The sequence below is a fragment of the Jaculus jaculus genome, chromosome 18 (assembly GCF_020740685.1).
Source record: "Jaculus jaculus isolate mJacJac1 chromosome 18, mJacJac1.mat.Y.cur, whole genome shotgun sequence".
In the NCBI taxonomy this organism is placed as follows: domain Eukaryota; kingdom Metazoa; phylum Chordata; class Mammalia; order Rodentia; family Dipodidae; genus Jaculus; species Jaculus jaculus.
This window is the reverse complement of record NC_059119.1, coordinates 33,517,603-33,544,305: the sequence shown is the minus strand read 5'-3', so window position 1 is coordinate 33,544,305 and position 26,703 is coordinate 33,517,603. Positions and strand designations below refer to the sequence as shown.

Below are 26,703 nucleotides of genomic sequence, written 5' to 3'. Positions count from 1 at the left end.
CTAGAAGGCAGGAGGTCCTCTAGCTATGCTGTCGTCTTGAGAGTGGGGACATCTGTTTCCTTCAGGAAGCAATGCCAGGTCTGGGTTGCCTTGATTCGCTCATTCTCTCTCTCTCTCTCTCTCTTTTAAAGTTTTTTTTTTTTTTTTTTTTTTTGGTAGAAAGTAGATCTTTTCTTTCTTTCTTTTTTTTTTTAAATGTTTTTTGTTCATTTATTTTATTTGAGAGCAACAGAGACTGAGAGAAAGACAGATAGAGGGAGAGAGAGAGAATGGGCGCGCCAAGGCTTCTTGTGCATCTGGCTAACGTGGGACCTGGGGAACCGAGCCTTGAACTGGGGTCCTTAGGCTTCACAGGCAAGCGCTTAACCGCTAAGCCATCTCTCCAGCCCGAAAGTAGATCTTTTATTTTTTATTATTTATTTGAGAGAGAGAGAGAAACAGGCACAAGAAGAGAGAGAAAGAGAGAATGGGCATGCCAGGGTCTCCAGCCAGTGCAAACGAACTCCAAATGCATGCACCCCCTTGTGCATCTGGCTTAGGTGGGACCTGGAGAATCCAATCTGGGTCCTTAACCACAAAGCAATCTCTCCAGCCCTTGTGTTTTGTTTTTTGAGGTAGGGTCTCACTCTAGCCCAGGCTGACCTGGAATTCACTATGTAGTCTCAGGGTGGCCTCGAACTCATGGTGATTCTCTTACCTCTGCCTCTCCAGTGCTGGGATTAAAGGTGTGCGCCACCACGCCCGGCTTTGTTTAAAGTTTTAAAATATTATTTATTTATTTACTCCTTCATTCCCTCATCCACCACGTGCATGTGCGGTGTGTGTGTGAGTGTATGAATGTCTGTATGCGTGTGGGTGTGGGTGCATGTGCACATGCGTGTGTGCAGGTGGAGACCAGAGGTTGACATTGGGTGCTTTGCTATAATTTGAAGTTAATTTTTAGGTAGGGTCTCACTGCATCTAGAGCTCACAGATTTGGTAAGACTGGCTATCCAGCAAACCCTCGGAATCTTCATGTCTACCCCACCCCAGCACCGAGAAGCATGCCACCGTGCCCAGCTTTTAATTGTGGGTGCTGGGGATCCCACTCCTATCTTCGTGCTTGTGCAGCAGGCACTGTATCCCCGAGTCATCTCTCCGGCCCTTCATCCATTCTTCTATATAGGGAACGAACCTGTGATGCGCTTGAACCACTGTAACCCGGAAAGCATGCTTCCTAACTGATGTCACTACTTCGGGCCTTGGTCAGAGTGAATATGCACCTCACATCAAGTTTCTGAGCCCGCAAAGCCAAGTGCACTTTAGGTGTCTTGTCAGTTCAGGACTACAGCAGGAATGTGCGGCTGTATCCACAGCACAGCAGTGCCAAGGGAGCCCTGTGCTGGGCTCAGTCCGCAGGGTAGAGGAGCTGTGGTGGATAGAAAGGCCTCAGGCTACCTGTGCTTAGGCGATGGGGGCTCCGGGATGGAGGTCCCTCTTCTGAGGCTCCTCTGGGAGGCTGTGCAGAACTCTCAAGGAAAGGGTTCAGGGTCAGACATTTTTCTTTTTGGTTTGATTTTCTCGAGGTAGGGTCTCGCTCTAGCCTAGGCTGACCTGGAATTCACTATGGAGTCTCAGGGTGGCCTCGAACTCACCGCGATCCTCCTACCTCTGCCTCCTGGGTGCTGGGACTAAAGGCGTGCGCCGCCATGCCCAGCTCAGTGGTTTTCTTTCTGAATATGGATTCTTGGCTAACTTTAGGGCCTGGTTTGGGGCTCAGTAGTTATAAAAGTCACCACTGTGAGCATATAGCGAAGGGGAGACGGGCTACTGGGTGAGTGAAGATCGCCCCACGCCCTTGCTGCCCCTTTAGCATACTCAGGCTTAGCGGCTAGAGTGAGATCATCTACCAAGAGGCCCAGAGCAAAGAACAGGGAGCAGGCCTTCTGGGTCCCATGATGGTAGAAAGAGGTGGGGAGGCATCTAAGTGGAGTGAGATGCTGGCAGGAGGCAGGGCTGCTTAGGGTTCGATGGACCCTCTTGGGCCAGGCCAGGGGATGTTCAGGAGACATGGGTGTCATGCCCCAAGGGCTGCTCTTACTAAGGGGCTCCTCACCATGTGTGGTGCGGCCGCTTTCCCACCACCCACTGGAGCGCTTTGTTACGGAGGGCTCATGGCTCCCACGGGGAAAGCAACTGAGCAGCCCTTCACACTGTCATCGCGCTCTGTCGACTTGGGTTGAAGAGACCCCTTTCCTTCAGGTCATTTACAGGAATACCATTTGCAGGTGAGATCAGCAGCCCGGCGGTGACCCCCGTGTTGGGGCCTGGTCGCCCGGTCCTGCCCCTTCTGCTTGGTTCTTCGGTAACTCACCTCTCCGGGCCTTTCTGAGATCAGAATGAAGCCATTGTTGTCAACGACCAAGCAGTCCAGATCCTGGGGAAGAGGCCGGGATCAAAGGGTCATGGCCAGGGCCATTTCGGGCCTGGGCTCTCCTACCTGCTCTGATGGTTGGGGAGAGCAGGGGAAGTTGGGAGTTGGGAAGGAACAGTGGGGGGGGGGGGCAGAGCTCCCACCCAGGAGCTCCTCCTGAAGCCGGCACTTACACTGTCCTCACAGCTCTTTGGGCACGGCCCCTCTGCTGCACCGCACTGGAAGGAAGAGAAGCAAGTGTGAGGGCAGTGACAGTCGTGTGTGAGGTGTGCGCACGCGCGTGTGCTTATGACATGCCCACATGTGCCTGGGTACATGATCTATGTGTGAGGAGTGTATCCGGAGTGTGTGTATGTGGAGTGTATGAACACACTGTACACGTGTTTGTCATACGTGTAGCATGTGTGCGTGTGTATGGGTGTGTGTATGGTGTGTGTCCTGCACGCAGGTGGTCTGCTTGTGGTGGGTGAGAGAGTGTGTTCTCTGTGGCAGGGGTGTGCACACGTGTGGGACATGTCTCCGTGGGCAGGGTGCTCAGCAGCAGGGCCTGGCGGGCGGCTGGCTGCCCAGAGGCGCTTCTGAGGTGCCCAGGCCTGCAGCATGAGATGCCAATACGCTGAGAGGAAATGTGGCCAGTGGCATCTCTTGGGATGGCGCCAGAGCTTTCATGTGATGAGGGGTTCCAGCCTTTACGGGCTCCCCTTTGTTCTGCATCATGCAGCTCTCTGACATGCCCACGGTGGGGACGCGACAGCCAATGAGTGGTCCAGCAAAGAGGATGTGTGGAGGACAGTGAGAGCCCTCGGGGGCAGGGCAGATGAGAAGGGGTCCTGGACATCATGCAGGGGCTGCGCCTTAGAGAAAGGGCTGAAGTGAATCTTCTTTTTGTTTGTTTGTTTTGTTTTTTGTTTTTTTGAGGTAGGGTTTCAGTCTAGCTCAGGCTGACCTGGAATTCACTATGGACTCTCAAGGAGGCCTCGAACTCACAGCGATCCTCCTACCTCTGCCTCCCGAGTGCTGGGATTAAAGGCGTGTGCCACCACGCCCGGCTCTAAAGTGAATCTTTTTCCATTCTCTGCAACATGTGGGGCTGGGAGCAAGTGATGGCCTAAAAGGGGCATTTTAGCTTACCCTTTGCTCTTGCTTTGAACAAGGACAGAGTACTGGGGATGAGGCCCAAAATGCATGGAGCTGAGAGTGTCAGAGAAAGGCAGACCCCGAGGGGAACACCACGTTGCCTACTGAGGGGCTAACAGCGTAGTCAGCGGGGAATCAGCCCTCCTCATGTGGGGAGCTTGCTGAGTCCTCTGTGCTCTGTACACGCCCCCACCCCGGCCGTACGCACCCCTCCCCTCCCGCCGTGCCCATACCTGCCGCACGGCTGCCCAGAACTGGCGCTGGAGGAAGTCCATCTGCATCTGGACGCCCACAGCTGTAGGAGCAGGAAAGACGAGGGTAAGACCAGACCAGATATGTTTTGGCAGAGGTGAAAGGAAGGAGACCGTGAGAAAAAAAAAAAAAGAAAAGAAAAGAAAATAGAATCCAGCTAGAGAGGAGGCTTGTCAGCAAGCGCTGAGGGCAGAGGCAGGGGCAGAGAGAGAGAGAGAGAGAGAGAGAGAGAGAGATGATGGAAGCTGAGTCAGGCACTGGGAGTCAGCCCTGGCAGTGGGAGAATGGGCAGAAGGGAATCCACAGGCTTCTAGCTTCCCGTGCAGAGCGGTACCAAGAGATGCCTGAGAAAGGAGCCATGAAGAGTGGGTTCTCCTGGGGTTCCTGGATGCCAAGGAGGAAAAAGGAGGCAGAGAGAGAGAGAAAGATAGATAGATAGATAGATAGACCATTTGTACAAGATCTACAGGACCCAAATTGGCAAACTGAGACTGGAATTCAGGCCTTTTTGTGAGTTGGGTGACTTGAGGGCTTCTAAGATCTCAATCCTGACATCATGACCTCCGTACCTCCAGTCCCCACACAGGAAGAAAGCCCTCTTTACTGAAGGTCATGGCCAGATTTGCAGGCTATTTCCAGTGCACCAGGGACGCCGTCAGCGCCCAGATGCTTTTCTTTTCATGCCTTCCCTCGTGAGGGCCACTTGCCTCTTTGATTCCCAAATAAACCTGGAGAACTCACCCACTAGAGAAATGTGGGACAAAGAACGCCAGGAGAACTCGGGGCCAAAGAATAGAAAGAAAAAGCGAGGCTATGCTGAACTGAAAGAGAATCTTAAAAGTAGGCCAACTTCGTGTCTGGCATATCATGGAACACATGTTGGGGGTTTGGGTGAGTTTAGGCGCCTGGATAGGCATGAAGGCTTTTAATCCCTCCACAGACTGGCACCGGCCTCATTCAGACTTCACAAGCTGGGGAACGGAGGCCGTGAGCCTGAGCTCTTAGCCTTGGAGCCTGAGCCTGTAACACGTGAGCTACCAGCCGCTCTTCCCTCTGCCCTTGAATGGGAGACCCGGCAGACAAGAAGGGCCTAAAGCTGGCGGGCAAGCCTCTCACACACACTGGGCATGGGGTTGGGTCTCAACCATTATACCCTCTGCCCGAGGAAATCCTAGTCACCTCATGATCACTGTGGTTCGGTGCGCCTAGTGGCTATGTCACCAAGCGCCAGAGTCTCCGTATGACAGAGGGGCAGAATTACATCGTTCCTTTCTTCAGTCTGCATTAGCTTGGAGCGGTTTGATGGATGGTTGGTGGGGGAAGGTTGAAAGTCAGAGGCCAGCAGAGTCCCAGCCCAGGATGGCTCAGGGCCCCAGTCTTTGGATGGGCTTCTTAGCTGGGCATTGACTCATTGCCTTCACCCTTTTTAGAATGGCAGAGTGAGCCACTAGCATGTTTTGTTTTTGTGCTTTTTGCTTTCTCCTTTGTGTGCATGTAGTATGTGTGGCGTAGTATGTGCGGTGTTGTATGAGTGGCGTAGCATGTATGGGTGGTGTAGCGTGTGTGGGCGGTGTCTGCACATATGGCGTTTGGCACATGCGTGGGTGCAGATGTGCTTTCCCAGAGGATGGACGTCCAGCGTCCCCCTCCATCGCTCACCCACGCGATTCCTGGAGATGGAGTCTCTCACTGATGTCTCTGCTCCTCAGGGTACTGGGTTACGGACCTGCACGGTCATCCCAGAGCTGCTCACACGGGCTCTGGGGAGCAAGCTCCTGCCACCCAGGCTCCCGGGTCCCCCCCCACCGCGCTTGCATGGGATGTGGTTTGACCCACAGAGCCGTCTTTCCAGTTCCCGTGTCTAGCTTCTTAAATGCTGTTGTTGGGGTTTGAACTCAGGTCCTCATGTTTGTGCAGCAAGGGCCCTTACCCACTGAGCCATATTCACAGGCCCTGCTTTTTGTTTTATGATTGTTTTGAGGTACAGGGGATAGAACCTAGGGGCCTTACAAGTGGTCTGCCGCTGAAGTGCACTCCAGCCGCTCCCCTTTTTTCTTTTCTTATTTTTGTTTTTTTTTCAAGGTAAGGTTTCTAGTCCAGGCTGCTAAGTGCCTTAACCATTAAGCCATTTCTCCGACCCTTTCTTTTTTATTTATTTATTTATTTTTGGTTTTTGAGGTAGGGTTTCACTCCAGCTCAGGCTGACCTGGAATTTACTATGTAATCTCAGGGTGGCCTTGAACTCACAGCACTCCTCCTACCTCTGCCTCCCGAGTGCTGGGATTAAAGGCGTGCGCCACCACGCCTGGCTCTATTTTTTTTTATTTTTAAAATATATTTTATTTATTTATTTGAGAGAAAGAGGCAGAGAGACAAGAGAGAGAATGGGTGTACCAGGGCCCCAGCCCCTGCAAACAAACTCCAGACACATGCGCCACCTTATGCATCTGGCTTACATGGGTCTTGGGGAATTGAACCAGGATTCTTTGGCTTTGCAAGCAGATGCCTTAACCGCTAAGCCATCTATCCAGCCCTGTTTTTCATTTAAAAATTATTTATTTACGAGAGAGAGAGAAAGAGAGAGAGAGAGAGAGAAACAGACAGAGATATAATGGGCATGCCAGAGCCTCCAGCCACTGCAAATGAACTCCAGACACTTGAGCCACCATGTGCATCTGGCTTATGTGGGTTCTGGGGAATCGAACCTGGGTCCTTAGGTTTTGCAGGCAAGCGCCTTAACCACAAAGGCATCTCTCCATCCTGTGATTTTCAATTTTGTTTTTTCCGAGGTAGGGTCTCACTCTAGCCCAGGCTGACCTGGACTTCACTATGGAGTCTCAGGGTGGCCTCAAACTCAGAGCAATCCTCCTACCTCTGCCTCCAGAGTGCTGGGATTAAAGGCGTGCGCCACTACGCCTGGCTTTTAATGCTATTTAATCCTAATGTAGGCAGTTACGTGTGTGGGTGGCCATCATGTTGGACAGTGCAGTTGCAGAGATAATCTAATTTTGCAGATGAAAAACTTGAGGCCCTATTCAGGACCATCACAGCCCCGAGGTAGGTAGTTCGAGGTGGCGTTGGGGAACCTGCTCACATACACTGGCCCTGTGACAGGGACAGCTGGGCCCTCTGGGGACGTTGCCGCTTAGGTCGAGGTGGTTGAAAAGTGTGGGTGAAGGGTGACAGGCAGACCTACGAGAGACAGATGCAGCATGCTAGATTCCTTCCTTACCCCTGCCCTAGGCTGCCTCTTGCCTTCCCCCTCCTGCTGGCCTCTTCCCAGGGAACCCCCCTGCCTTCCTCCAAAGCCATTTTTTGCTTTAAGATCCCCTCAGCTGGACTCATAGACAGCCTCACAGAACTCCTCAGTAAGGCCAATGGCTGCAAATGCCTCATGAAGATGTGCGTCCTTGTCATGTGTGCTGATTATCACCTTGGTGCTGCTTTGTCATTGTGGATGGCAAAACGAAGCAGCCATGCATATGCATATGCATGGATACACACACACACACACACACACACACACACGCATGCAACAAGCTAAGAGCTCCATTTAAACATATCTATTTATTCTTTAATAAATCTTTTTTTCTTTTATTTATTCGTTTATTTACTTGTTCTAGCTTTTTAAATTTTATTTGTTGATTTGCAATCAGTGAGTGAGAGAGAATGGGTGAGCCAGGGCCTCCAGCCACTGCAAACAAACTCCAGATGCAAGCGCCCCCTTGTGCATCTGGCTTATGTGGGTCCTGGGGATTCGAACCGGGTCCTTTTATTTTGCAGGAAAACGCCTTAATTGCTATGTCATTTCTCCAGTCCCCCCTTTTTTGTTGTTATTGTTTTGTTTGAGGTAGGGTCTCGCTCTAGCTCAGGCTGACCTAGAATTCACTACGGAGTCTCGGGGTGGCCTCGAACTTACAGCGATCCTCCTACCTCTGCCTCCTGAGTGCTGGGATTAGAGGCGTGCACTGCCACGCCCAACTCCATTTTTTTTTTCCTTGCTGGCCCTTGCATCTGTATTGATCCTTCTTGGCCTCCCTTCAGAAGGTGGCTAGCTGGATGGAGACTGCAGGGGAGGAGGGGCCCAATTTCTGCCCTGTTAGCTGGAGGCCTGGCAGGTGCTGTCAGTGAGTATCCGGGGTCACAGGATGCCAGAGCCGAAGGAGACCACAGAGCTCAACCTGCGTGCTCATTCTACAGGGCAGGAACTCAGCAAGGCTCTGGGTTGCTCAGTTAATTACTTAGCTAAAAGCTCCTTGAGAGGCAAGTATAGACTCAACCGACAGGAGAGCACAGGAGGGTATGGGGGGCCCGGAGAATGTAAGGTGGGGTCCCTCCTCCCGAACTGCTCACACTATAGGAAAGGTGGCACAGAAAACCACCACGCCACTCTCTTCTGTTAGTCAGAGCTACAAGCGTGGCCCAGAGAAAATGCCTTAGATTACAGAAAGCCAAGGTTGCGCAATAACCAGGGACACATCACAGCACAGGAGACGTGCATTTTTAGGAGAGAGGAGGTCACCCTCTCAGACAGAGGGAGCAACAGGCTCTGAAAGGGGTTGCTTTGGCCGGTGGCAGCCCATCACTGCTAGAAGGGTAGCATTTATAGGCTCAGGGGAACAAGGACTTCCTGGTAAATAGGCAAGTCTCTTGGTCACCGTGGACGTCAGTCCCACCTCTACTGCCCGGGGAACCCACAAAACAGACAGAAAGGAGACGTGAGGACTGTGTTGCGAATCAGCAACCTCGGCCCTGATGAAGACATAGGGGGGGCAGGACTATGGGTCATCTGCTGGGAAGTTCGAAGGAAGGTCATGAGGGTTCAAGCTCCAGGGTGAGATGGTCTGTTCCTCTCCTGCCTTTCTGCATCCTTCCACCTCCCAGAATGCGGATGTGCTGGATGAGCTCGGTCCTGATTAGGCCTCTGCATTCTTGGGTAACAGCTTTTCCCCCTTTGCATCCTACAGAAGAGCTGGGCTGAGGGCGGGGCAGAGGCCTCAGAACCTGCCCTGACTTCTTCAGGGCTCCTCCTGGAAACTGAGACATGCCAGGGCCACTTGCTGGGCATCTGGTCCAGCTGCAGCCGCCTGTTCTGGTGCCCTGGTGGTCATGGGCCAGGCACTCTGGACGCTCAGATCCCTCTTTGGAGGGACGTGCCCTTTGGCCTTCCCTGGGACCCTCAGTGCACCTCTTTGAAGAGCAATCAATCCCACCCAGGCTGTGCCATGGGAGACAGACCCAGCGTCCCAGGATCCCGGGCAGACGGAGGCGCTGTAGCCCTGGCCCAGTTTTCGCCAAATGGAAGGGACAGAGGCGGCTGCCCTGGTCTTGGGGGGTGGGTGGATGGAGGGTGGAGGTGCGCGGGGAGGGAAGAGGTGGTTCCCGGCGGGGCTGTGGTCTGGGGCAGAGCCGGAGCCGAGCGCCGCGGGCCGTGCGCGCGCCCGCGCCCGTCATCCATCGCCCAGGCGCCCCAGCTGCCACTCCGCCGCGCGCCGCGCTCTCCTCCCTCCGCTCGCCCCGGAGGGCTCCCTCCACCTCTCCCCTCTCCCGATCGTCTCCTTCCCGCCCCTTCCCTCTGTCCCTTCAGCCTGTCGCTGACCCTGCAGCCCCTTCTTCTTCTCCTCTGCCTGCCGGGGCCGCCCGTCCAGCCAACCTGGCTGGAGCGCAGGAAAGGTGAGATGGGGCGGGCGCAAAGGGAGGGGACTTGGGGACCACCTCTGCTGGGTTGCCGGGTCCTGAACACACTTAGTAGGCGCTCCATGCCCGGAGCAGTTGCTGAAGCTAGCTGGAAAAAAAACCACTCAGGACCTGGGGGCGACCAAAGAAAGGTACAGCAGCTCTGACCCCACTGGGGGTGCTGGGAACATAGCATCCTGCCGGGGCGCGGGGTGGAGGGGGGCGAAGGGTGAGGGGACAGGGGAAGGAGGACCGTGCTCGTGCCAAATGGTGGCCGCGGTGGCATAGAAACGGGTCCCCTGCAGCACCAGAGCAGCAGCCAAGAGCCCGGTGCTGTGTGCGTCCTGCCAATGTTCGGGCAGCCCCCTCCCCCAGGAACTTGGGTGTCAGGGGAGGGGGCAGCAGGTTGGGTACTGAAGACGGGAGGGGGGCCGCTGGCGTATAGGGAGACTTGGGGTGGGGTGCAAGGTGGAGAGCCCACTGGCCTAAGTGTGAGAATGGGGGCCAGGCCTCTGTCTAGGTTACCCTGCCGGCCTTCCGGTGGTGGCTCTCCTTGGACAAGGGTGCCCAAGAGTCCTTTCTAGCAGGATGGGGTCCTCGCTGTGCTGGTGAAGCCTCCCTAGTGTGTGTGGGGGGGTGTGGCCTGGAGCAGAAGAGGGGAGTCTGGGGGTGCTTCCTTGTAAGCCCCGGGCTCAGGCTTCCAGCACACCAGCAGACAGGAGGTCAGACAGGAAAGCCAGGCATCCGAGGAGTGTGGCTGGTCCGTGGCTATCCACCAGCTTTTGCAGCAGGTGGGTCACACGCTGTAGGGGTACTGGGCACTCAGCAGAGGGGCTGGCGTGTAGCCAGGCCACATCCACCTGACTGCCTGACCCTCGGGGACATAGATGTCCTGTTCAAATCAGGACAGTGGTTGTCAGGACAGTCCCCCCCCCCCCCCCCCCCCCCCCCCCGCGCCCCAGACCCATTTCACAATGCTTCTGCCCAGGAATCTGCAGTTCAGATTCCTGCATGGCTGGCAGGTCAAATTCCTGGGGACTGGGCTCCCATTGGCTGCCTTGGTCCCCCACCCCCCAGTAGCCTGCATTCCAGGGTGGTGGTGGTGGTGGTGGGAATGTTGGCATCAGGCTGCCAGGGCTTGTTGGGCATTGCCTCTTGTGGCTCAGATTGACAGGCTCCGCTTAGATAAGTACAGCAGGTGGGGGAAGGGAGGGAATCGGCACGTGGCGCTGGGTGGGGGGGTGGGGAGGGAAGTCCAGCTGGTAGGGAAACCCAACATCGGCTTCCAAGCTGCCAAGAGGAGCTTAGTGCTCCCCTCCCCCTCCCCCTCCCCACCACAGGAGGGCCCTCGCTGTGCCAGAAGAGGGAGATCCGAGGAGGTGGGGGGGGGGGGCTGGCATCTCCAGCCCCGCCTAGCTGCTGTTTGCTGAGGTCTGACTGGAGGCTGCTCAGGACAAGCAGGACAAGCCATCCTCATGCTCCAGATGCCCGGACCCAGGGTCCTAGCCCAGCTTGCTTGGGTCTGGCAGGCAACAGGGGAGGGAGCAGGGCAGAGTGAGTGTGCAATGTCAAGGATGAGAAGGGAGGAGTCAGAATGGGAGCAGGGTTGAAGCTCCCCCCATCCCCCCCAACTCCCCTAGATCTGGCCTGTCTCCCTCCTCATCCCTCTGCCCAGAGCCTCAGGTAAAAAAAAAATGATGGGGACGATCCGGGGTTCAATGGACTCCCCTGGTTCCTTCATGTCAGAGCAACTTGAAGAAGGGGAAGTTGGGGGGGGGGGTCGGGAAGACGACTGTGGGGCCCCTTCCTGTTCCGCCTCCCAGGGGGTCTGCCAGGGACAGGAAGGATTTAACAAGGAAGCTGGGAGTGAGAAGGGGGCAGGTGTTCTCAGAGAAACAGGCAGGGTGTGCGTCTGTTCCAAGCACACATCTAGAGACAGTTTTAACTGAAAGCTGGGCGGGGGGTGAGGGGCAGGGATTTGGGGCATTTTCTGGAAGGGCTGCATGGTCAGGTAGGTGGTAGCAGCCCAGGAGACACTCCAGGCTCTGGGCCGAGTGGAATTCTGCACCCCTTCTGCATATGGGGCTCAGGCAGGCTGTCCAGCCTCCTTCATAGCTCTCTGGGAAGGGACCAGACACTGCCCTGTCTCTTCTTCTTCTGTTTTTATTTGTTCATTCTTATTTACTTATTTGAGAGTGACAGAGAGAGAGAAAGAGGGAGGGAGGGAAGGAGAGAGAGAGAGGGAGAGAATGGGTGCACCAGGGCCTCCAGCCACTGCAAACGAACTCCAGACGCGTGCGCCCCCTTGTGCATCTGGCTACCGTGGGTCCTGGGGAACCAAGCCTCAAACCAGGGGTCCTTAGGCCTCACAGGGCAAGCGCTTAACGGCTAAGCCATCTCTCCAGCCCCCCATCCTGTCTCTTCTTATTAGCAAGCCTTTACCCCTGCCGGACCATGGTGGAAGAAAAGGCAGGGCCAGCCCATTGTGCTCCTCCTTCTGTGGAGTTTAGTGCTGAGGACCAGGAGGGCGCACACAGCAATAACTGGCTGCATCGCCCGGTCACTTGACTTGAGAGGAAGGAGGCAGAGACAAGGTGTGGACCCCAGGCCTGGGGGGTGAGTTAGTTGGAAGTTCTTGGTGGGCTACGAGTCTACCCTATGGGGAGGACTGACCTCGATTTGTAGGAAAAAAATGAAGGGCAAGTGTACTCTGCCTTCTTAACCTCGATGCTCCTCAGGGATCAGCATCAGGGAGGCTGCTCCCCAGCTGTGGGGCGGGGCAGGTGGGTGCTTCAGGAGAAGTCGCTCCTGCCCCCTCCTCCAGTGGGTGCAGCAGCCCCTGGAGCACCCGGGACCCTCTATCCTGTCTGCCTGCTGCCCCAGACCCTTCTCTCTGACTGGGCCTCCCACCCCAAGCCCACCCACCACATTTTGAGCTCCTTGCTGGGTGGAGTGGCCTAGCTTGCTCTCAATTCAGCAAGTCACAAGGCTTGTGGGTAGCATGGGGACACGGATGACTGTTCAGCTCCAGTGACACAGTGATAGAGAAACGCCGTGCAAACTGCAAAGTTCTGTGTGAACAGCAGCCGTCCTTCCCCGTTCTTGCCTCTGTCTCCCCACAAGGTCCGGACGGGGCTGACTGGGAGCTTATGAAGGAAATGATAGCTCAGTCCCAAGATGTGTGTTTCCATCTGCTCAAGCTTAGGCAATCCACTTATTTTCCCTGTCTTGGTTTTCCCATCATGTTGTTAACAGTAACAGCGCTCACCTCACGGAGCTATCTGAGTTCTAGGGGCGCTGTGACGCTGTTTGACAATGGCTGTTGTGCAAAGGCTTCTGGGAGAACCTCAGCTCAGGGTCCTTGCCGTCCCAGCCCCAAGCAGGGTCAGGGTTTTGGGTTAGCCCCTAGCTTGCTTCATCTTTGGACCTACCACTTTCCATCCCTGCTGTCCCCAGCTACCTGACCCAGAGATGGGCCCAGCATGGACCTGGGTGACTGTTGGCTCATCTTGGGCTCTGTGTGTGTGTGTGTGTGTGTGTGTGTGTGTGTGTGTGCAGGCCTATCCTCCTCAAACTAGAATATAACCCCAAAGTCTCTGGGATCTTACTACCTGCAGATTCCATCTTAGTCTGGGAAGGACCTAAGATTATACATATATTGCCAAAAGGCATCAGCTTCCCGGATTAATTGGATCCCGCCAGCCCAAGGACACCGAGTAGTGAGAGGGTAGGAATCTAAACACTGTGCTTCTGACCTGCAGGGTTCCCAGGCTAGACTCTGTCTAGCCCAAAGAAGGGGGCTAGGGACCCTGCTGAGCCAGTCAGCCCCTCTTGAATCTCTATCTCGGAGGGGGTGGGGTGGGATAAAACCCAGGCAGGCCCTTGTGTTCAGAGTGAGTCCAGCAAACAGAGATGGTGAGCACGGGGAGAAGGGAGCCTTCTGGCAGGATCCTCCGCTCTCTTCTCCCTCTGACTTCATTCACAGAACATTAATTTATTCCAGCGGTTGGCCAGGGCTTGCTGCAGCAGCTGTCCCCTGCTTCCCAATGTAGGTCACCCCTTGACTGAGGGAGCTCCCCTATCCTGTGGGAAGAAGGGTCCTTTGCTAAGGAGGTGTGGACATGGACAGGGGGCTGAGAGGCCAGGAGGTGCCAGTGTCCCCCTGGCTCCCTGAGGGCCAGGAAGTTAGCAGCTATCAGGAAGCTGGCTGGCCAGGTTACCCAGAGAGCCCAGGGCTCCCTCTTCCTGGACCTTGGGCCTCACTTCTCGGTAATCGGTGCTATCTTTCCTCACAGTGTGCCGGCTCTGTGTCATTTGCTGATGGTCCCTGGCTCACGGGTGGGATGGCACTGAGGGGGGTGGTGGGAAGAAGGGGCGTCCTGGCAGGCCTGGAGCCTGGGGCGGGGGGCGGAGGTTGGCCTAAGTGAGGCTGGGAGTGCTCATCCCCTACAGGAGAAGCGTGGGAGCAGTCGTGGCCTGAGGAGAGAAAATTTCCCGGCTTTGAGACTCTCCCGAGGGTTCTCAGCCTGTCTCCTTCCAGGCTGAAAATGACCCTGGTCCTCCCCGCTGAGGGTGTCCTCAAACTGCGACCTGCGGGTCGTCCCTGTCTGCTGCCTGAGTGTTGGCATCTGACACGTGCGCAATGCTGCTGGCATGGCGTGTGTATGTGGGTGTGTATGTATGCGTGTGTGTGCGTGTGCATTAGCACATGCCTAGATGCACGGCTCTGAGTGTGGGAGTGCGTGTGTGTGCGCATGTTAGCACATGCCTAGATGTGCATCTTTCTGTGAGCGTGTGTCCGCATCAACATGCTGTGAACCAGGCGTTCAGCACATGTCTGGGCTCTCCGTGCACACAGAAGATATCTCCCCACCGGGGTGCCCGCTGGCTGACAGCTGCCAGGGAGTTGTGGGGGGGGGGTGGTGAACAGTCTGACTCAGAAGCCTGTGACCTGTCCGTGACTTACCATGGAACCTTGGGCAAGCTGGCCGTGTCTGTGTGTTTGAGTGGCTGTGACCTTCCTGCTGTTTCAGAGCTGTGACCTACGGTGTGGTTGATGTTCTGTGGTTAGGGGGTGTGCTGCTGTCTGAGAGAGCAGGTTGTGAGGGCTGTGTGTGTGTGAGGTACAGAGACACAAGGAACACGGTGAGCACGCCGTTGTTACCGTTCATAGCTTGGGGGGTGTGCTCAGGAATAAGCCCCCCCCCCAACCTGGCCATTCGTGAGCTCAGTGGGACCACAGCAGTAAGGTGCTGCCTGGCTCCTGCTGACACCTCCTAGTGGACGAAGAGCCCGTGAACCTCGTACTTCATGGGCTTGTCGTGGGCTCGAGGCCAGACCGAAGCCTTTGCCTAAATTCCTTGGGCGATGTGTACCTCACACACGCATGTGACTCTCGGATCCCACCCACTAAGAATCAAGTCATCACATGGGGAGCACGGAATCCAGGGACTCCTGAGAGCAGCTCAGGGTGGGAAGGGAGGGAAGCAGAGGAGGGAGAACGGAGAATGCACGGGGTGAGCGTGGTGAGAGGCCACACAGGAGCCCCGAGGGGAAACAGCCCCAGACTGAGCTGCAGCAGGGAGTGTCTCAGCACTTCCTTCTACCTCCTCAGCTGCCTGCTCTGCGAGCCCCCAGAACCTAGCGGGACCACCAGAACTCTGGAATTATGCGTGCATGGACTCTGAGCTTGGCAGGCAAGGAAAGCCAAACTTGGAGCCAGCTAAGAGTGGGCCCAGAGAATGGTACCCTTTCGGCCTTCCCAGTCTTGACCTTATCCCGGTGCCCACTGCCCTTTGTGTCTTGTAGAAGCGGCACCCACCCGCTGGGCTGGCGGGGTTCAGCCCTCAAGTCATATCTGGAGGAAGGTGGGGTGCCACTACATCTCCTTTAGGAGACAATGGCTTAGGGCAGACCTTCCCAAGGGTAAGTAGCCACCTTATTCCCTGGAAGGACAGCCTGCTGTCTGCACCTTGCCCGCTCCCAGCCCTCTGCCCTCTCCCCCTCTCCCCCGCGTCTCAGTCTCTCCCCGGCCAGTGGCTGCAGAGTCATTACAGAGTGGCGGGAAGAAGACAGAACATCGCTATTCGCTTCCAAGGTGACGGTGGCGGCAGAACCAAGCCGGAGCCCAGCAGCTCACACCCTCCCTGTCAGCAAGCACAACAAGGAAGGGGGAGGACCTGCCTCTGCCTCCCTGGGGTCATGGTAAGCACAAGGGGCCTGGGACAACTGGGCCTCGGGGCGGGGAGCCAAGAGGCACAGGTAGGAGCTGGGGCCAGAGACCTCACTTTTGTTTACCTAGGAGAGAGGTGCCTCAATCTCCTCACCTGGGATGTGCCCAGGTACAGAGAGACGATTGCAGTCTCCTGCAACTTCGAGCCGTGCCTGGTGTCACCCCAGGGAAGAGACTTTCTCCTTTTTTTTTTTCGAGGTAGGGTCTCACTCTGGCTCAGGCTGACCTGGAATGCACTATGTAGTCTCAGGATGGCCTTGAACCTCTCGGCGATCCTCCTACCTCTGCCTCCCAAGTGCTGGGATTAAAGGCGTGCGCCACCACGCCCGGCTTTTTTTTTTTTTTTTTTTTTGGTTTTTCTTTGAGGGTCTCACTCTAGCTCAGGCTGACCTGGAATTCATTAAGGAGTCTCAGGGTGGCCTCGAACTTAAGGCGATCCTCCTACCTCTGCCTCCCGATTAAAGGGATTAAAGGTGTGCGCCACCGCGCACATTCTCCTTTTGGAGCTCTCCTTGTCCCTTGTCCTTGCCACCTAGAGTGTCCTAGCTCAGAGCAACAGGAGAGGGAATGCGGGATGTAAAGAGACACCTGGGCCCTGTCCCTAACCCCTGCGCTGGAACAGGCTCCAAATACCTGTCTGCCTCCACCCAGCTCTCTCTCTCTCTCTCTCCCTCTCTCTCTCTCTCAGGACTGACAGGTCATATGCACTGAGGGCTCTTCTCTCCTCAGAGCTTCAGAGTGTGGAGTTCACCATGCTGGCGCGGGGCATTGGCCCTGAGCAGAGGAGCAGGCTGGTCCTGCAGTGGAGGCAGATCTCCTGTGAGTATGGGCCCGTGTGTGTGTGTGTGTGTGTGTGTGTGTGTGTGTGTGTGTCTGTGTGTCTGTGTGTGTGTGTGTGTGTGTGTGTGTGTGTTGGGAGGGGGTGCTGGCAAGATTGACTCATGATACATGATCTTTCTGGATGCCCAGGGCCTTGGCCTGGGGATCCCAGCTCATGCCCCATGCTATGAAAATACAAAGCTGCTTCAAAGCACTTTCCTAGTCCCGTCGGGAACGCGGGTGGACAGCTGACCCTGCCCGCCGCTGTGCATTCCTTGACAGACACAGGCCAAGAGCTCTGCCGAGAGAGCGGCCCGCCCGGGAAGCTTTTCACCGCACTCTCTGGCACGTGCAGCCTGGGTTCGGCAGCCTGTGCTGGGTCAGGGGTGGAAGTCTATGTGTCCCCTCCCAACCCCCGGGCCCTGCAGCCTGCAGCCAGGTTGAGGCTGGGCTCTAAGAGCAGCTGCCCTCTAGTCTGGCTTTGACCAAAGCATGCGCTGGATAACCTGGAAGCCTGGCTGTCGTTCTATTACATTCTACATGGTTCTATTCTAGTCACCGTCGCTCCCAGACTTAGCTCTGGAGAGGCGCTAGTGGGCTCTTGTGGTGCCGTGGAGGGAGGAGCCTTAGAGACTTGGACCCATCCCCGTGTGACTGGGGACACCAAGGTGTCAGTGTTACTGTCAGCAACCTTGTCCCTGAAAACTCTTCAAAGGGACAAGGTCAGCTGTGACTGGTTTGCCCATGGCTCCCCGGAAGGTAGGAAATGGCCTGAGGGACACTGTTCTGTTTGACCTCTACCAGCCTCGGTTACTCTGCAATCCAGCCGCCCCAGAGCCAGCAGCCTGAATTATTCACCAGGCCAGTGGCTGATCCTGAAAAACCCAGATCTCTTTCATTCCAGGATCACTGGATACCTTCCAATACAGGATTATGGTTTCTTGTCATAGAGCTTTGCTGCCAGCCTGAATTTGTGGGCAGAGGTGGCGGGGGTGGGGTGGGGTGGGTGGGTAAGGGGGGAGAATTTGGTTTCTCCTTGTATAATCCCTTCTCTGGAAGGTGTGTGGAACATGGCGCCTGGCCCTGCTCATTCTTCCTGGGTGGGAGAGGGAGCTGGTGGGCTGGGTCTCCTCTTTCTTCCCTTCCTCTCCTCTGTTCGTTTTCCTTTTTAAATTTTTTTTTTTTGGGACAGTGTCTTGCTATGTAGCCCAGGCTGGCCTCAAACTCATGATTCTCTGCCTCAGCCTTCCAAGTGCTGGAGATGGATGCGTGCACCTCACTTGGTTTCTCCCTGCCTCCTCTGCAAGTAAAATCTGAAGAATGTTATTATTCAAATGGGGTGTGTGTGTGTGTGTGTGTGTGTGTGTGTGTGTGTGTGTGTGTGTCTGACACAGGCAGTCGATGATGGGCTCAGAGAGGTGAGGGGTAAGAGTTCACAACAGGTGGCCTCAGGCAGCCGGGGAAGCTCTCTAGGTGGCTTCAGTGAGTGACTAAGCTGTGTTTATTTTCCTCATCAAGAACAAAGAAGCTTCGGTGTCAGTGTCACAGTGTGTCTCTCAGGTGTCACTGATCCCCCAGGAAGGGGCAGGGTGAATGTCCTCCTGTCTCCTCTGGCCCTGCCTTCTGGAACTTAAGATGATGAGACACGCACCAGACAGACTGGAGACTGCCCCACTCTGGGAGTCCCGGCGGTGGGGGTGGCTCTGGCCATGGGAGTGGGGAGCATCCTGGCTGTGGTTGGGTCTTTCCTCGGGGCTTGGAAGGTGGGGTTGGCTCGGTGAGAAAACAGAGATGGAAACGGTGACTCCAAGGGCTGTGTGAGCTCACCCTGCCCCTTTCGAATGAGCGGGCTCCTCTGGCACGCAAGGAAGCCGCGCTGGCTGGAAGCCCATTGTCAGGCAGGGATACTCCCCGTGATTTTTCTCGGGGGCTCACTCTCTACAGCCCTTCACAGACTGTACCTCAGGGGTGTCTTGGGAAAAAAAAAAAAAGAGAGACCATGGCAGGAGTCCTGTTACCTGACCCACCCAGAAATCCTGCCCTTCAGCCCCGAGACTGGAAGGTGCATATTGGGTGTGGCAGCTTAAGGACGGAGCTGCTCCAGTGATGGGCGCAGTTATGCAGCGAACCCTGCCATTCCCACCTTGCTCTGGGGCCTGGGACCCGTCTTGGATACGGTGAATGAGGCAGAAATTGGAAAGCTTTAGGGGACGGTAAGGACGCCCCTTTCTACATGCAGCTTGTCTCGCCATCAAGTGGCTCCAGGCGGAGGTGGGGACCTCCGGGGAAGGACCCAGCTCAACTATGCGTCTTAGAGAGTCTCTCTGATATACTCAGCTCTTTTCTTTGGCAAACATCTAGATGCCAGGGGGGACCCAGACTCTGAGGATCTCAACCCTGGGAGACCCCTTCAGCAGGAGTGACACTGAGGACATATGTGATTTGTCTTCTGGGCCACTGTACTCAAGTGATTTCTTTCAGACAAGGCCCTGCCAACATAGCATGATGTTTCAGGCTTGTTGATGAGTTTCTTGTGTGGTAAATAAACTCTTGTGCACTTGGCAGTGGTTTGTGCTGTGGGAGAGGAAGGCAAGCGGCCACTAGGGTGTGAACCGGGAAGGAAGGTGTAGAGGCGGGAAGGGTGACTCCACGCCAGGTGCTTTTTTTCCTTTGGTCTCCCCCAGGGATCACCTGCTGGATTGCTCTGTGTGCTGTGGAAGCGCGCCCCGCTTGCCCGTTCTCCTGCACATGTGACAGCCGCAGCCTGGAGGTGGACTGCAGTGGCCTGGGTCTCACCACCGTGCCCCCAGATGTGCCCGCTGCCACCCAAAGCCTCCTGCTCTTGAACAATAAGCTGAGCGCCCTGCCGAGCTGGGCATTCGCCAACTTGTCCAGCCTGCAGCGGCTCGACCTGTCCAACAACTTCCTGGACCAGCTGCCCGGCTCCATTTTCGAGGACCTGGCGAACCTGACGGAGCTCCAACTGCGCAATAACAGCATCAGGACCCTGGACAGGGACCTGCTCCGCCACGCCCCCCTGCTCCTCCACCTGGACCTGTCCATCAATGGCCTGGCTCAGTTGCCACCGGGACTTTTCGACGGGCTCCCGGCTCTGCGCTCCCTGTCCCTTCGCTCCAACCGCCTGCAGAGCCTGGACCGGATGACCTTTGAGCCCCTGGCGAGCCTGCAGCTGCTGCAAGTCGGGGACAACCCTTGGGAGTGTGACTGTAACCTGCGTGAGTTCAAGCACTGGATGGAGTGGTTCTCCTACCGAGGTGAGCCTGTCTGTCTGGCAGGCATGCGGGGTGGCTGGGGTGAGGTCGGGGGAGAGAAGAGGTACCGTGTGCACCCACCCATTCCCAGCTGTTACGTTCTCTGCCAGGAGGCGGGGGCCAAGTGCCGCTCCCTCCTGCCTGCGCCTCTCTCTGCTGCCAGCTGCCCTTTCTCTCTCTCTCTTTTATTAATGTAAACATTATTAAAACATTTTTTATATTTATTTATTTATCAGAGAAAGAAAAAGAGAGAGAGAGAGAGAGAGAGAGAGAGAGAGAGAATGGGTGCACCAGGGCCTCCAGCCACTGCAAACGAACTCCAGACGCGTGCGCCATGATGTGCACCTGGCTAACGTGGGTCCTGGGGAATTGAACCTGGGTCGTTTGACTTTACAGGCAAATGTCTTAACTGCTAAGCTATCCCTTCAGCCCTCTTTCTTTCTTTTTAGAGAGAGAGAGAGAGAGAATGAAAGAGAGAGAAGGAGAGAGATAGAAAGAGATAATGGGTGTGCCAGGGCCTCTAGCTATTGCAAAGGAACTCCAGACACATGTGCCATCTTGTACATATCATTTACGTGGGACCAGAGCAATCAAACCTGGGTCCTTAGGCTTAGCAGGCAAGCGCCTTAACTGCTAAGCCATCTCTCTAGCCATCTATCTATCTTCCTTCCTTCCTTCCTTCCTTCCTTCCTTCCTTCCTTCCTTCCTTCCTTCCTTCCTTTCTTTCTTTCCCTTCCTTTTTTCAAAGCGTGGTCTTTTTTTTTCTTAGGTTTTAGTAACACAGGAGGTCTTTTCTGGATTGTGCATCCTATAATGTATGCCTCTTGGTTTCTCTAGCAGGGAAAGAGGAAGCAAAATCACCTTTCTTCCAAGTAATAGGGTTCCCTGCCTCTTCAGTAGCCTTCCTAACAAGGTGACATGGAGCTGAAATCCAAAGACACAGCTATGCTCTCCTATGGATGATGATGCTGACTTCCTGGTTTGATATCAAACTGTCAATAAGAAGCCAGCTGGTTTCAATTTCCTTAGCTCTGGCTGGCCTGGAACTTAATAGGTATCCCAGGCTAGCCCCAAACCTTCGATGTTCCTCCTTCCTCAGCCTCCTGAGTGCAGTGCTGAGGTTACTGGTGTGAGCCACCAGGCTCCCTTCCTTTTAACCCAGGAAAGTTATATAATAAGAAAATGAATTGATAAAATGAAATACTTAGCAAGGTGTGGTGGCACATTTCTATAATTCCAGCACTTGGGAGATAGATAGATGCAGGAGGATCAGGAGTTCAAGGCCAGCCCAGATTGTGAGACCCTATCAAAAAAAAAAAAAAAAAAAAGAGCCAGGCGTGGTGGTGCACGCCTTTAATCCCAGCACTTGGGAGGCAGAGGTAGGAGCATTATCATGAGTTCGAGGCCACCCTGAGACTACATAATGAAATATGAATTCCAGGTCAGTCTGAGCTACAGTGAGACCCTATCTATCTTGAAAAACCAAAAAAAAAAAAAAAAAGGAACGAATGGAAAGAAAGTACAGTGGTTAAAAATGTCAGACCTGGTTTGAATTTTGGCCCTGACAGCCACTATGATTTTGAGAAAGTTGGCTAACCTCTGTGGCAGAGTGACATCTATAACATGGGGAAGAGAGCGCCACCTACCCATGGAGTCATTGTGAGGATTATGTAAGACAGCGCCTATGAGGTGTTTTGCAAAGCAAAGAGGTTCTTAGCAAAGCACACATACACTCGCTCATTTGCTGGTATACTCATAAAATCAAGAACTTGGTAAAGCGCATGTTGGTGCCCAGCCCAAAGCGGCTGCTTGGTGTTGATGGATTGAATGAATCAGAATTAGAATCAGAAAAAAAAAAAAAAAACCAAAAACGCTGACACCTCTCTTCACTCTTAATTCTTTCACTTCTTACCTAGCTACTAACTCAATTATTTCCATGTTACTCTGATGTATTAATTTAAAACATTTTACAAGCTATAAAGTACTGTGAGATATTAGTCACTATGATAATTCCATTTGGTGACTGGAGTAATAGGGGACGAATGAATGCTGTTGTATCGTTTCCAGTGTACAAATACGCTTTTATGCACATTATCTATTTTAATCCTTCTGGCAGCTAATTGAGATAGATATTCTTATTTTGCAGTTAAATTGAGACTCAGATATAATTAAGTTAAATAATTTTCAGGAGATGACGCAGCCAGGATTCAACCTTGGGTTCCTGGTATAGGAAGGAAAATAAGGTCACTCCCGTCTCAGTTCCAAGACCATGTGCAAAGGTGGCCCTGAGCTCATGCTCACTGGACATCAGTCTTGCTGAGGCCACTCAGGCAGCAGGTGGCAGAGCTGGAGGCCACGGATTGGTCTTAGCAATACCCTTGACTTTCGCACAGTGACCAGGAGAGCTGGATCCCAGCACAAAGGGACATGGGATGGGAAAGTTGCATTTTCCAGATCTTTGAAGCAATAGATTCATTTTTTTTTCAGCCTTGTGCACTCCTTAAAAAAAAAATAAATGTTTTCATCCACATCCTGGGGTGAGATTGATGTCTTTGTGTGAGGAGACTTGAGGCTGCTAGGTTGGGAGAGGGAGCTGTCAGTGATGGAGTGGCTGGAGCCAGTCTGTTCCAGCAGGCTGTTTGTTGTACCTTCTAGACTTTCTGGAAGCTGAAAGAAGGCCAGACTCCAACTGTCACTTCCTAGGGGATATCTAGGCGGGTGCTGTCCTCAGTCCCACCTCTCTTTCCCCACCCAGTTAGGCACTGGTAGTTTCTTCCGTCTGTCTGGCTTATGTGCCCGTGGCTGACCACATGCTCATATCAGCACGAGGAGTCTCCTCTGCATCTCTGGGAGCCCCCAAATCCCTCTGTATAAGCCGGGGCACCCGAGGGGCCCGGGAAGACACTGCACTCTTTTCCTTCTCCACCCTCGCAGGAGGTGTTCGTAGGCTACTGAAGTCCTACGTGGAGGATGGGATGAGGCGACTGCTTTGATTCAGGGAGGCGCTCAGGCTAAGGATCCCATGTCAAGAACAAACGATTTCACAGAGAGCAGTGAGCAGCCAGGTCCAGGCAGAGAAGTTTCAGAAGTGCAGTCTGGGCAGGGAACACGCTTCTCTGCACCACAGCCCCTGTCCTGAACAGTGTCCCTGGTGGGCACCCACTTGTGGGGGGATGTGACCCTCCCTGGAGGGACAGACTTGACTGGGATGGTTGTGAGTTCATGAAACAGGTATAATGATGATGTCCAATCCTCCCAGCTTTTGGCAGCAGACACATGAAATTTTATCTCTTCCCCCAGTGCTGGGGGAAGAGGGTCTTGGAGGAGGACAGCTCGAGCTGGTTCTCTCCTTCTCCTCCTTTCTGTTCTGCAGTCAAGAGTGACCACATTGCTGGTGGCGTTGTACTCTGTGGGCCTTTCATTTTGGGGTCTGGATGAGGGAGGACATCCTGGTTCTGAGTGTCGGTTCAGCCTTTCCTTTGTTCCCCTGGATACAGGGGGGCGCCTGGACCAGCTTGCCTGCACCCTCCCCAAGGAGCTGAGAGGGAAGGACATGCGCACAGTCCCCATGGAGATGTTTAACTACTGCTCCCAGCTGGAGGACGAGAACATCTCTCCCGGGCTGGATGCTCCAGGGCCGCCCTGCACCAAGGCCAGCCCAGAGCCTGCTAAACCCAAACCCGGAGCTGAGCCCGAGCCCGAGCCCAGCACAGCCTGCCCTCAGAAGCAGAGGTACCGGCCTGTGAGCGTGCGGCGTGCCATCGGCACGGTGATCATCGCGGGCGTCGTGTGTGGCATCGTCTGCATCATGATGGTGGTGGCGGCCGCTTACGGCTGCATCTATGCCTCGCTCATGGCCAAGTACCACCGGGAGCTCAAGAAGAGGCAGCCTCTGATGGGGGACCCTGAGGGCGGGCATGAAGACCAGAAGCAGGTCTCCTCTGTAGCCTGAGAGTTGCCTGCCCAGCCCAGGTAGGGCAGAAGGGAGGCCGCGAGGGATTGCTGCCAACGAGGCTGCCTTTCCCTCCATCACAGGCCCTGCCTCAGCCTGGCACTGGCCCTGGCCCCAGCTCCCCTCTCTTCTACCCATAACAGATGCCTCTGAGTCTTCTGGAAGCTAGGCTCCTGGAAAAGCCCCTCTGTGGGCCTCTGGTCTTTGGAACCCCCCGAGGCTCCTCCTAAGCTTCTGGTGGCAGGGGAGGAAGGACCTCTGAGAGAGATGCCTTCTTCACTGAGCAGTCCTCTCTGGCCCTCCGGCCCTGGGGCTAACACAGCTGGGTGACCCTCCCTAGCTCCTGTTCACCCCCACCTCAGTCTGATTTAGGGCCTGACAGGAAGGGCTGTAGGAGCCAGGGATAGATTTTCTGTGACTTTTCTAAAACAAATCTTCTTTAACTGCTTGCTGTGTGAAGCTAGGCCAGCTCTCAATGGCTGGTGCCAACGTGCAAATTCTCCAGGCCTGTGATCTGGGCCCAAGGCAGACACTGCGGCCACTGCAATACCCTCCTTGAGTGGACGCCATTCGATCCTTATGTCTTTATAAACTCCTCTGACCTCACTGTTCCTAGGTTCACTTTCAGTCTCCCCCCCACTTTTTTTTTTTTTTTTGGTGTTTTTGAGACACGGTCTTACTCTGTACATTAATTCACTCTTGAATACACAGTATCACCAGCAAAGTCTCATGGATAAAGTCACACAAGCATATTCATTTCTCTCTCTCTGGTCAGGTAGAAACAGAGGTCATGAGGACTCAGGGGCATAGATGCCTCCTGACTACAGTCTTCCACGTCATGGGGCGGGGCTGGAGTCTAGACAGTAATACAGGGCTCCTTTGAGACCCTCCAAAGTAGGCCGAAGTGGGCTGCTGGAGGAACTGCCTGTTGCCATGGCAACCCTCACACCTCTCTCCGGCTGGGTTTTCCAGGGATACAGGAGGAGTGGTGTGTGTGTGCGCCGTAGGCGTAGCCTCTCCAGAGCTCAGCTGTAGACCACTGGGAATGCCTCAGCATTTCTTCCCTGCCAGGCCCGGGGGGGGGGGGGGGGGGACACCTACGGGTCCCACTGCTGCAGCCTGTGGCCTCACTCAGCTCAGTCTCTGCCCCTCCTGCCCCCCTCTGTCTCTCCCATTTTCCATCTGTGACCTCCCCCCTCCCCCGCCCCCGGGGCCAGGACTCAGATGTGCTCTGGGGTTAGTTTGCCTTGGGGAAAAAGCAGGCGGCAGGCTGCCTCCCTCACATCTCAGACTGCAGGGATAAATCGGACAGGATGGCCACATTCTGTTCAGAGCCCTCCGCGCTGGGCTGCCTTTCCCAGGGGGCCTTGCAATTACACTCGGACCGCTCAAGACCAGAGAATTGGCTAGAATAGGGACTTCTTGGACTATGCAGATTTTCAGGGTCACTGTCCCCTGTTTTTAGCTGCCTCCCCTCCCACACCCCTCCTTGGGAGTCTGGGTCTCTCTGCTGGACCATGATCTCCTGCGTCACATCGGATCAGGACGCGTGAGGCTGACAGCTTGCTCGAAGACAGGTTTTGGTGGCAAGCACAGAGAGCGGCTTGCCGTCTGCTGTGGCACTGGGCGAAGTCTGCGGGGCATCAGGCCAGGCCCTCCCCTCCTCCACTTCCTGCTCCACTCGCAAGGGAGTGTGCTGGGGGGTCTCAGGGATGCCTCGCGGCCATCCCGAAGGTGGACACACAACACAGGCTGCTTTTCAGGATCACAAGATCTCCCTGGATGGGACATGGGCTTTCTTCCTCATTTTTTTCTTTTTTTTTTTTTTTTGCTTCTGGGGTTACCAGATCTGGGATTTCCCGAGGGCCCGAGGGAGAACAGAACACCGTTGGTGGGTGCACCTTCAGTTGGAGAAAGATTTTTAAAGGCAAAATTATATTTCTGGTTTGTTGTTTCAGAAGACCAATAAAGACTGTATTTTCCTATATATTTCCTACTTTTTTTTTTTTTTAAACTGGGCGAGAGGGAAGAATGCTGTCCTGCCTGCCCCTTGATACTCCAGGCAGCAAAGCCATTTGTGCAGGGATGTCACTCTGATGCAAATAGCTCTGTGTGACAGATGCCACTGCACTCCAGGTGCTCAGGACCTCAGATGGAAGGGGTGTGGAAGCAGAGTCATGGGAAGGCCCAGGTCAAAGGAGACGAGCTCCTGGCATGACTGAGCTGGCATTTAAACACATCCATGCTCCAACCTGGCAGGAAACAGTGTGGCTTGTGGAACAGAGGGGAGTATAGCCAGGCATACCTGACGGGTGTACCTAGCTCCTGACTGATCTGTCCTGGCAGTCAAAGGCAGATGGTTCATGTGGTGAGAGGCTGGCATGAGGTCAGAACACCCTGGGGTGTGCTGGGAGTGGGGGCAAGTTAAAGGCTGCTCTGCTGATTTGGGTCTTTTTTTGTTTGTTTGTTTGTTTGGTTTTCCAAGGTAGGGATCTCACTGTAACTCAGGCTGACCTGGAATTCTCTATGGAGTCTCAGGGTGGCCTTGAACTCAACGGCGATCCTCCTACCTCTGCCACCCGAGTGCTGGGATTAAAGGCGTGCACCTCCACTCCTAGTTACTCTGATGATTTGGGCTCATGAGACCCTCAGCTGAGGTCTGTGGGATTTACCGGAGCTGTGCTTAGCCATGGCCACCTGGGCTTTTTGGGACCTTTCAATAGCCCACACTCAGGCTTAAAGAGCTCAGCTGGTGGGAACCAGAAATGAGGATCCTGGAAAACTGGGGATGGCAGACTGAGGAGAGGGGAGAAATGAGAATAAGGTCTCTGGGATTGTTAGTCTAGCCTGGAGGGAAAAGCCAGGCATCTTGTCAGGCCCGTCACCTCTAGGTCTGGCTGTGTGGCTCATTAGTCCTTGGGGACTACTAAGACAGAGACTTCTGCTTCTT

General features: G+C 54.7%; 2 protein-coding genes across 12 annotated transcripts in view; one reads left to right on the top strand and one right to left on the bottom strand.

The window, feature by feature from the left end:
• Positions 1–26,703, bottom strand: part of Cacna2d4 (calcium voltage-gated channel auxiliary subunit alpha2delta 4) — a 165,418-nt gene that overhangs the window by 11,698 nt on the left and 127,017 nt on the right. Inside the window, exons 27-29 of the mRNA XM_004669117.2 lie at positions 3,784–3,845; positions 2,587–2,631; positions 2,354–2,416 (exon numbers count right to left, since the gene is read on the bottom strand). Coding sequence (XP_004669174.2) covers positions 2,354–2,416; positions 2,587–2,631; positions 3,784–3,845 — 170 coding nt within the window. The remainder of the gene's footprint in view (positions 1–2,353; positions 2,417–2,586; positions 2,632–3,783; positions 3,846–26,703) is intronic.
• On the top strand, positions 9,272–25,742 carry Lrtm2 (leucine rich repeats and transmembrane domains 2). Of its 11 annotated transcripts, none has more exons than XM_045137737.1 (6): positions 9,272–9,475; positions 15,287–15,403; positions 15,576–15,682; positions 16,399–16,529; positions 19,214–19,804; positions 23,299–25,742. In XM_045137737.1, the coding sequence occupies exons 4-6, from the start codon at positions 16,463–16,465 to the stop codon at positions 23,751–23,753; spliced, it is 1,113 nt and encodes a 370-aa protein (XP_044993672.1). In that variant the 5' UTR covers positions 9,272–9,475; positions 15,287–15,403; positions 15,576–15,682; positions 16,399–16,462; the 3' UTR covers positions 23,754–25,742. The 11 variants fall into 11 exon arrangements, with proteins under 11 accessions (XP_044993672.1, XP_044993671.1, XP_044993673.1 ...); XM_045137736.1 differs by having other exon boundaries at positions 15,535–15,682; XM_045137738.1 differs by having other exon boundaries at positions 15,515–15,682.

What these genes read in the sequence shown, in the direction of transcription:
- Lrtm2 (XM_004669150.2), top strand. Translation starts at nt 16,463, where the DNA reads ATGCTGGCGCGGGGCATTGGCCCTGAGCAGAGGAGCAGGCTGGTCCTG. An exon ending in GCAGTGGAGGCAGATCTCCT is followed by an intron (nt 16,530 to 19,213) that starts GTGAGTATGGGC and finishes GGTCTCCCCCAG; the next exon opens with GGATCACCTGCTGGATTGCT. An exon ending in GGAGTGGTTCTCCTACCGAG is followed by an intron (nt 19,805 to 23,298) that starts GTGAGCCTGTCT and finishes CCCTGGATACAG; the next exon opens with GGGGGCGCCTGGACCAGCTT.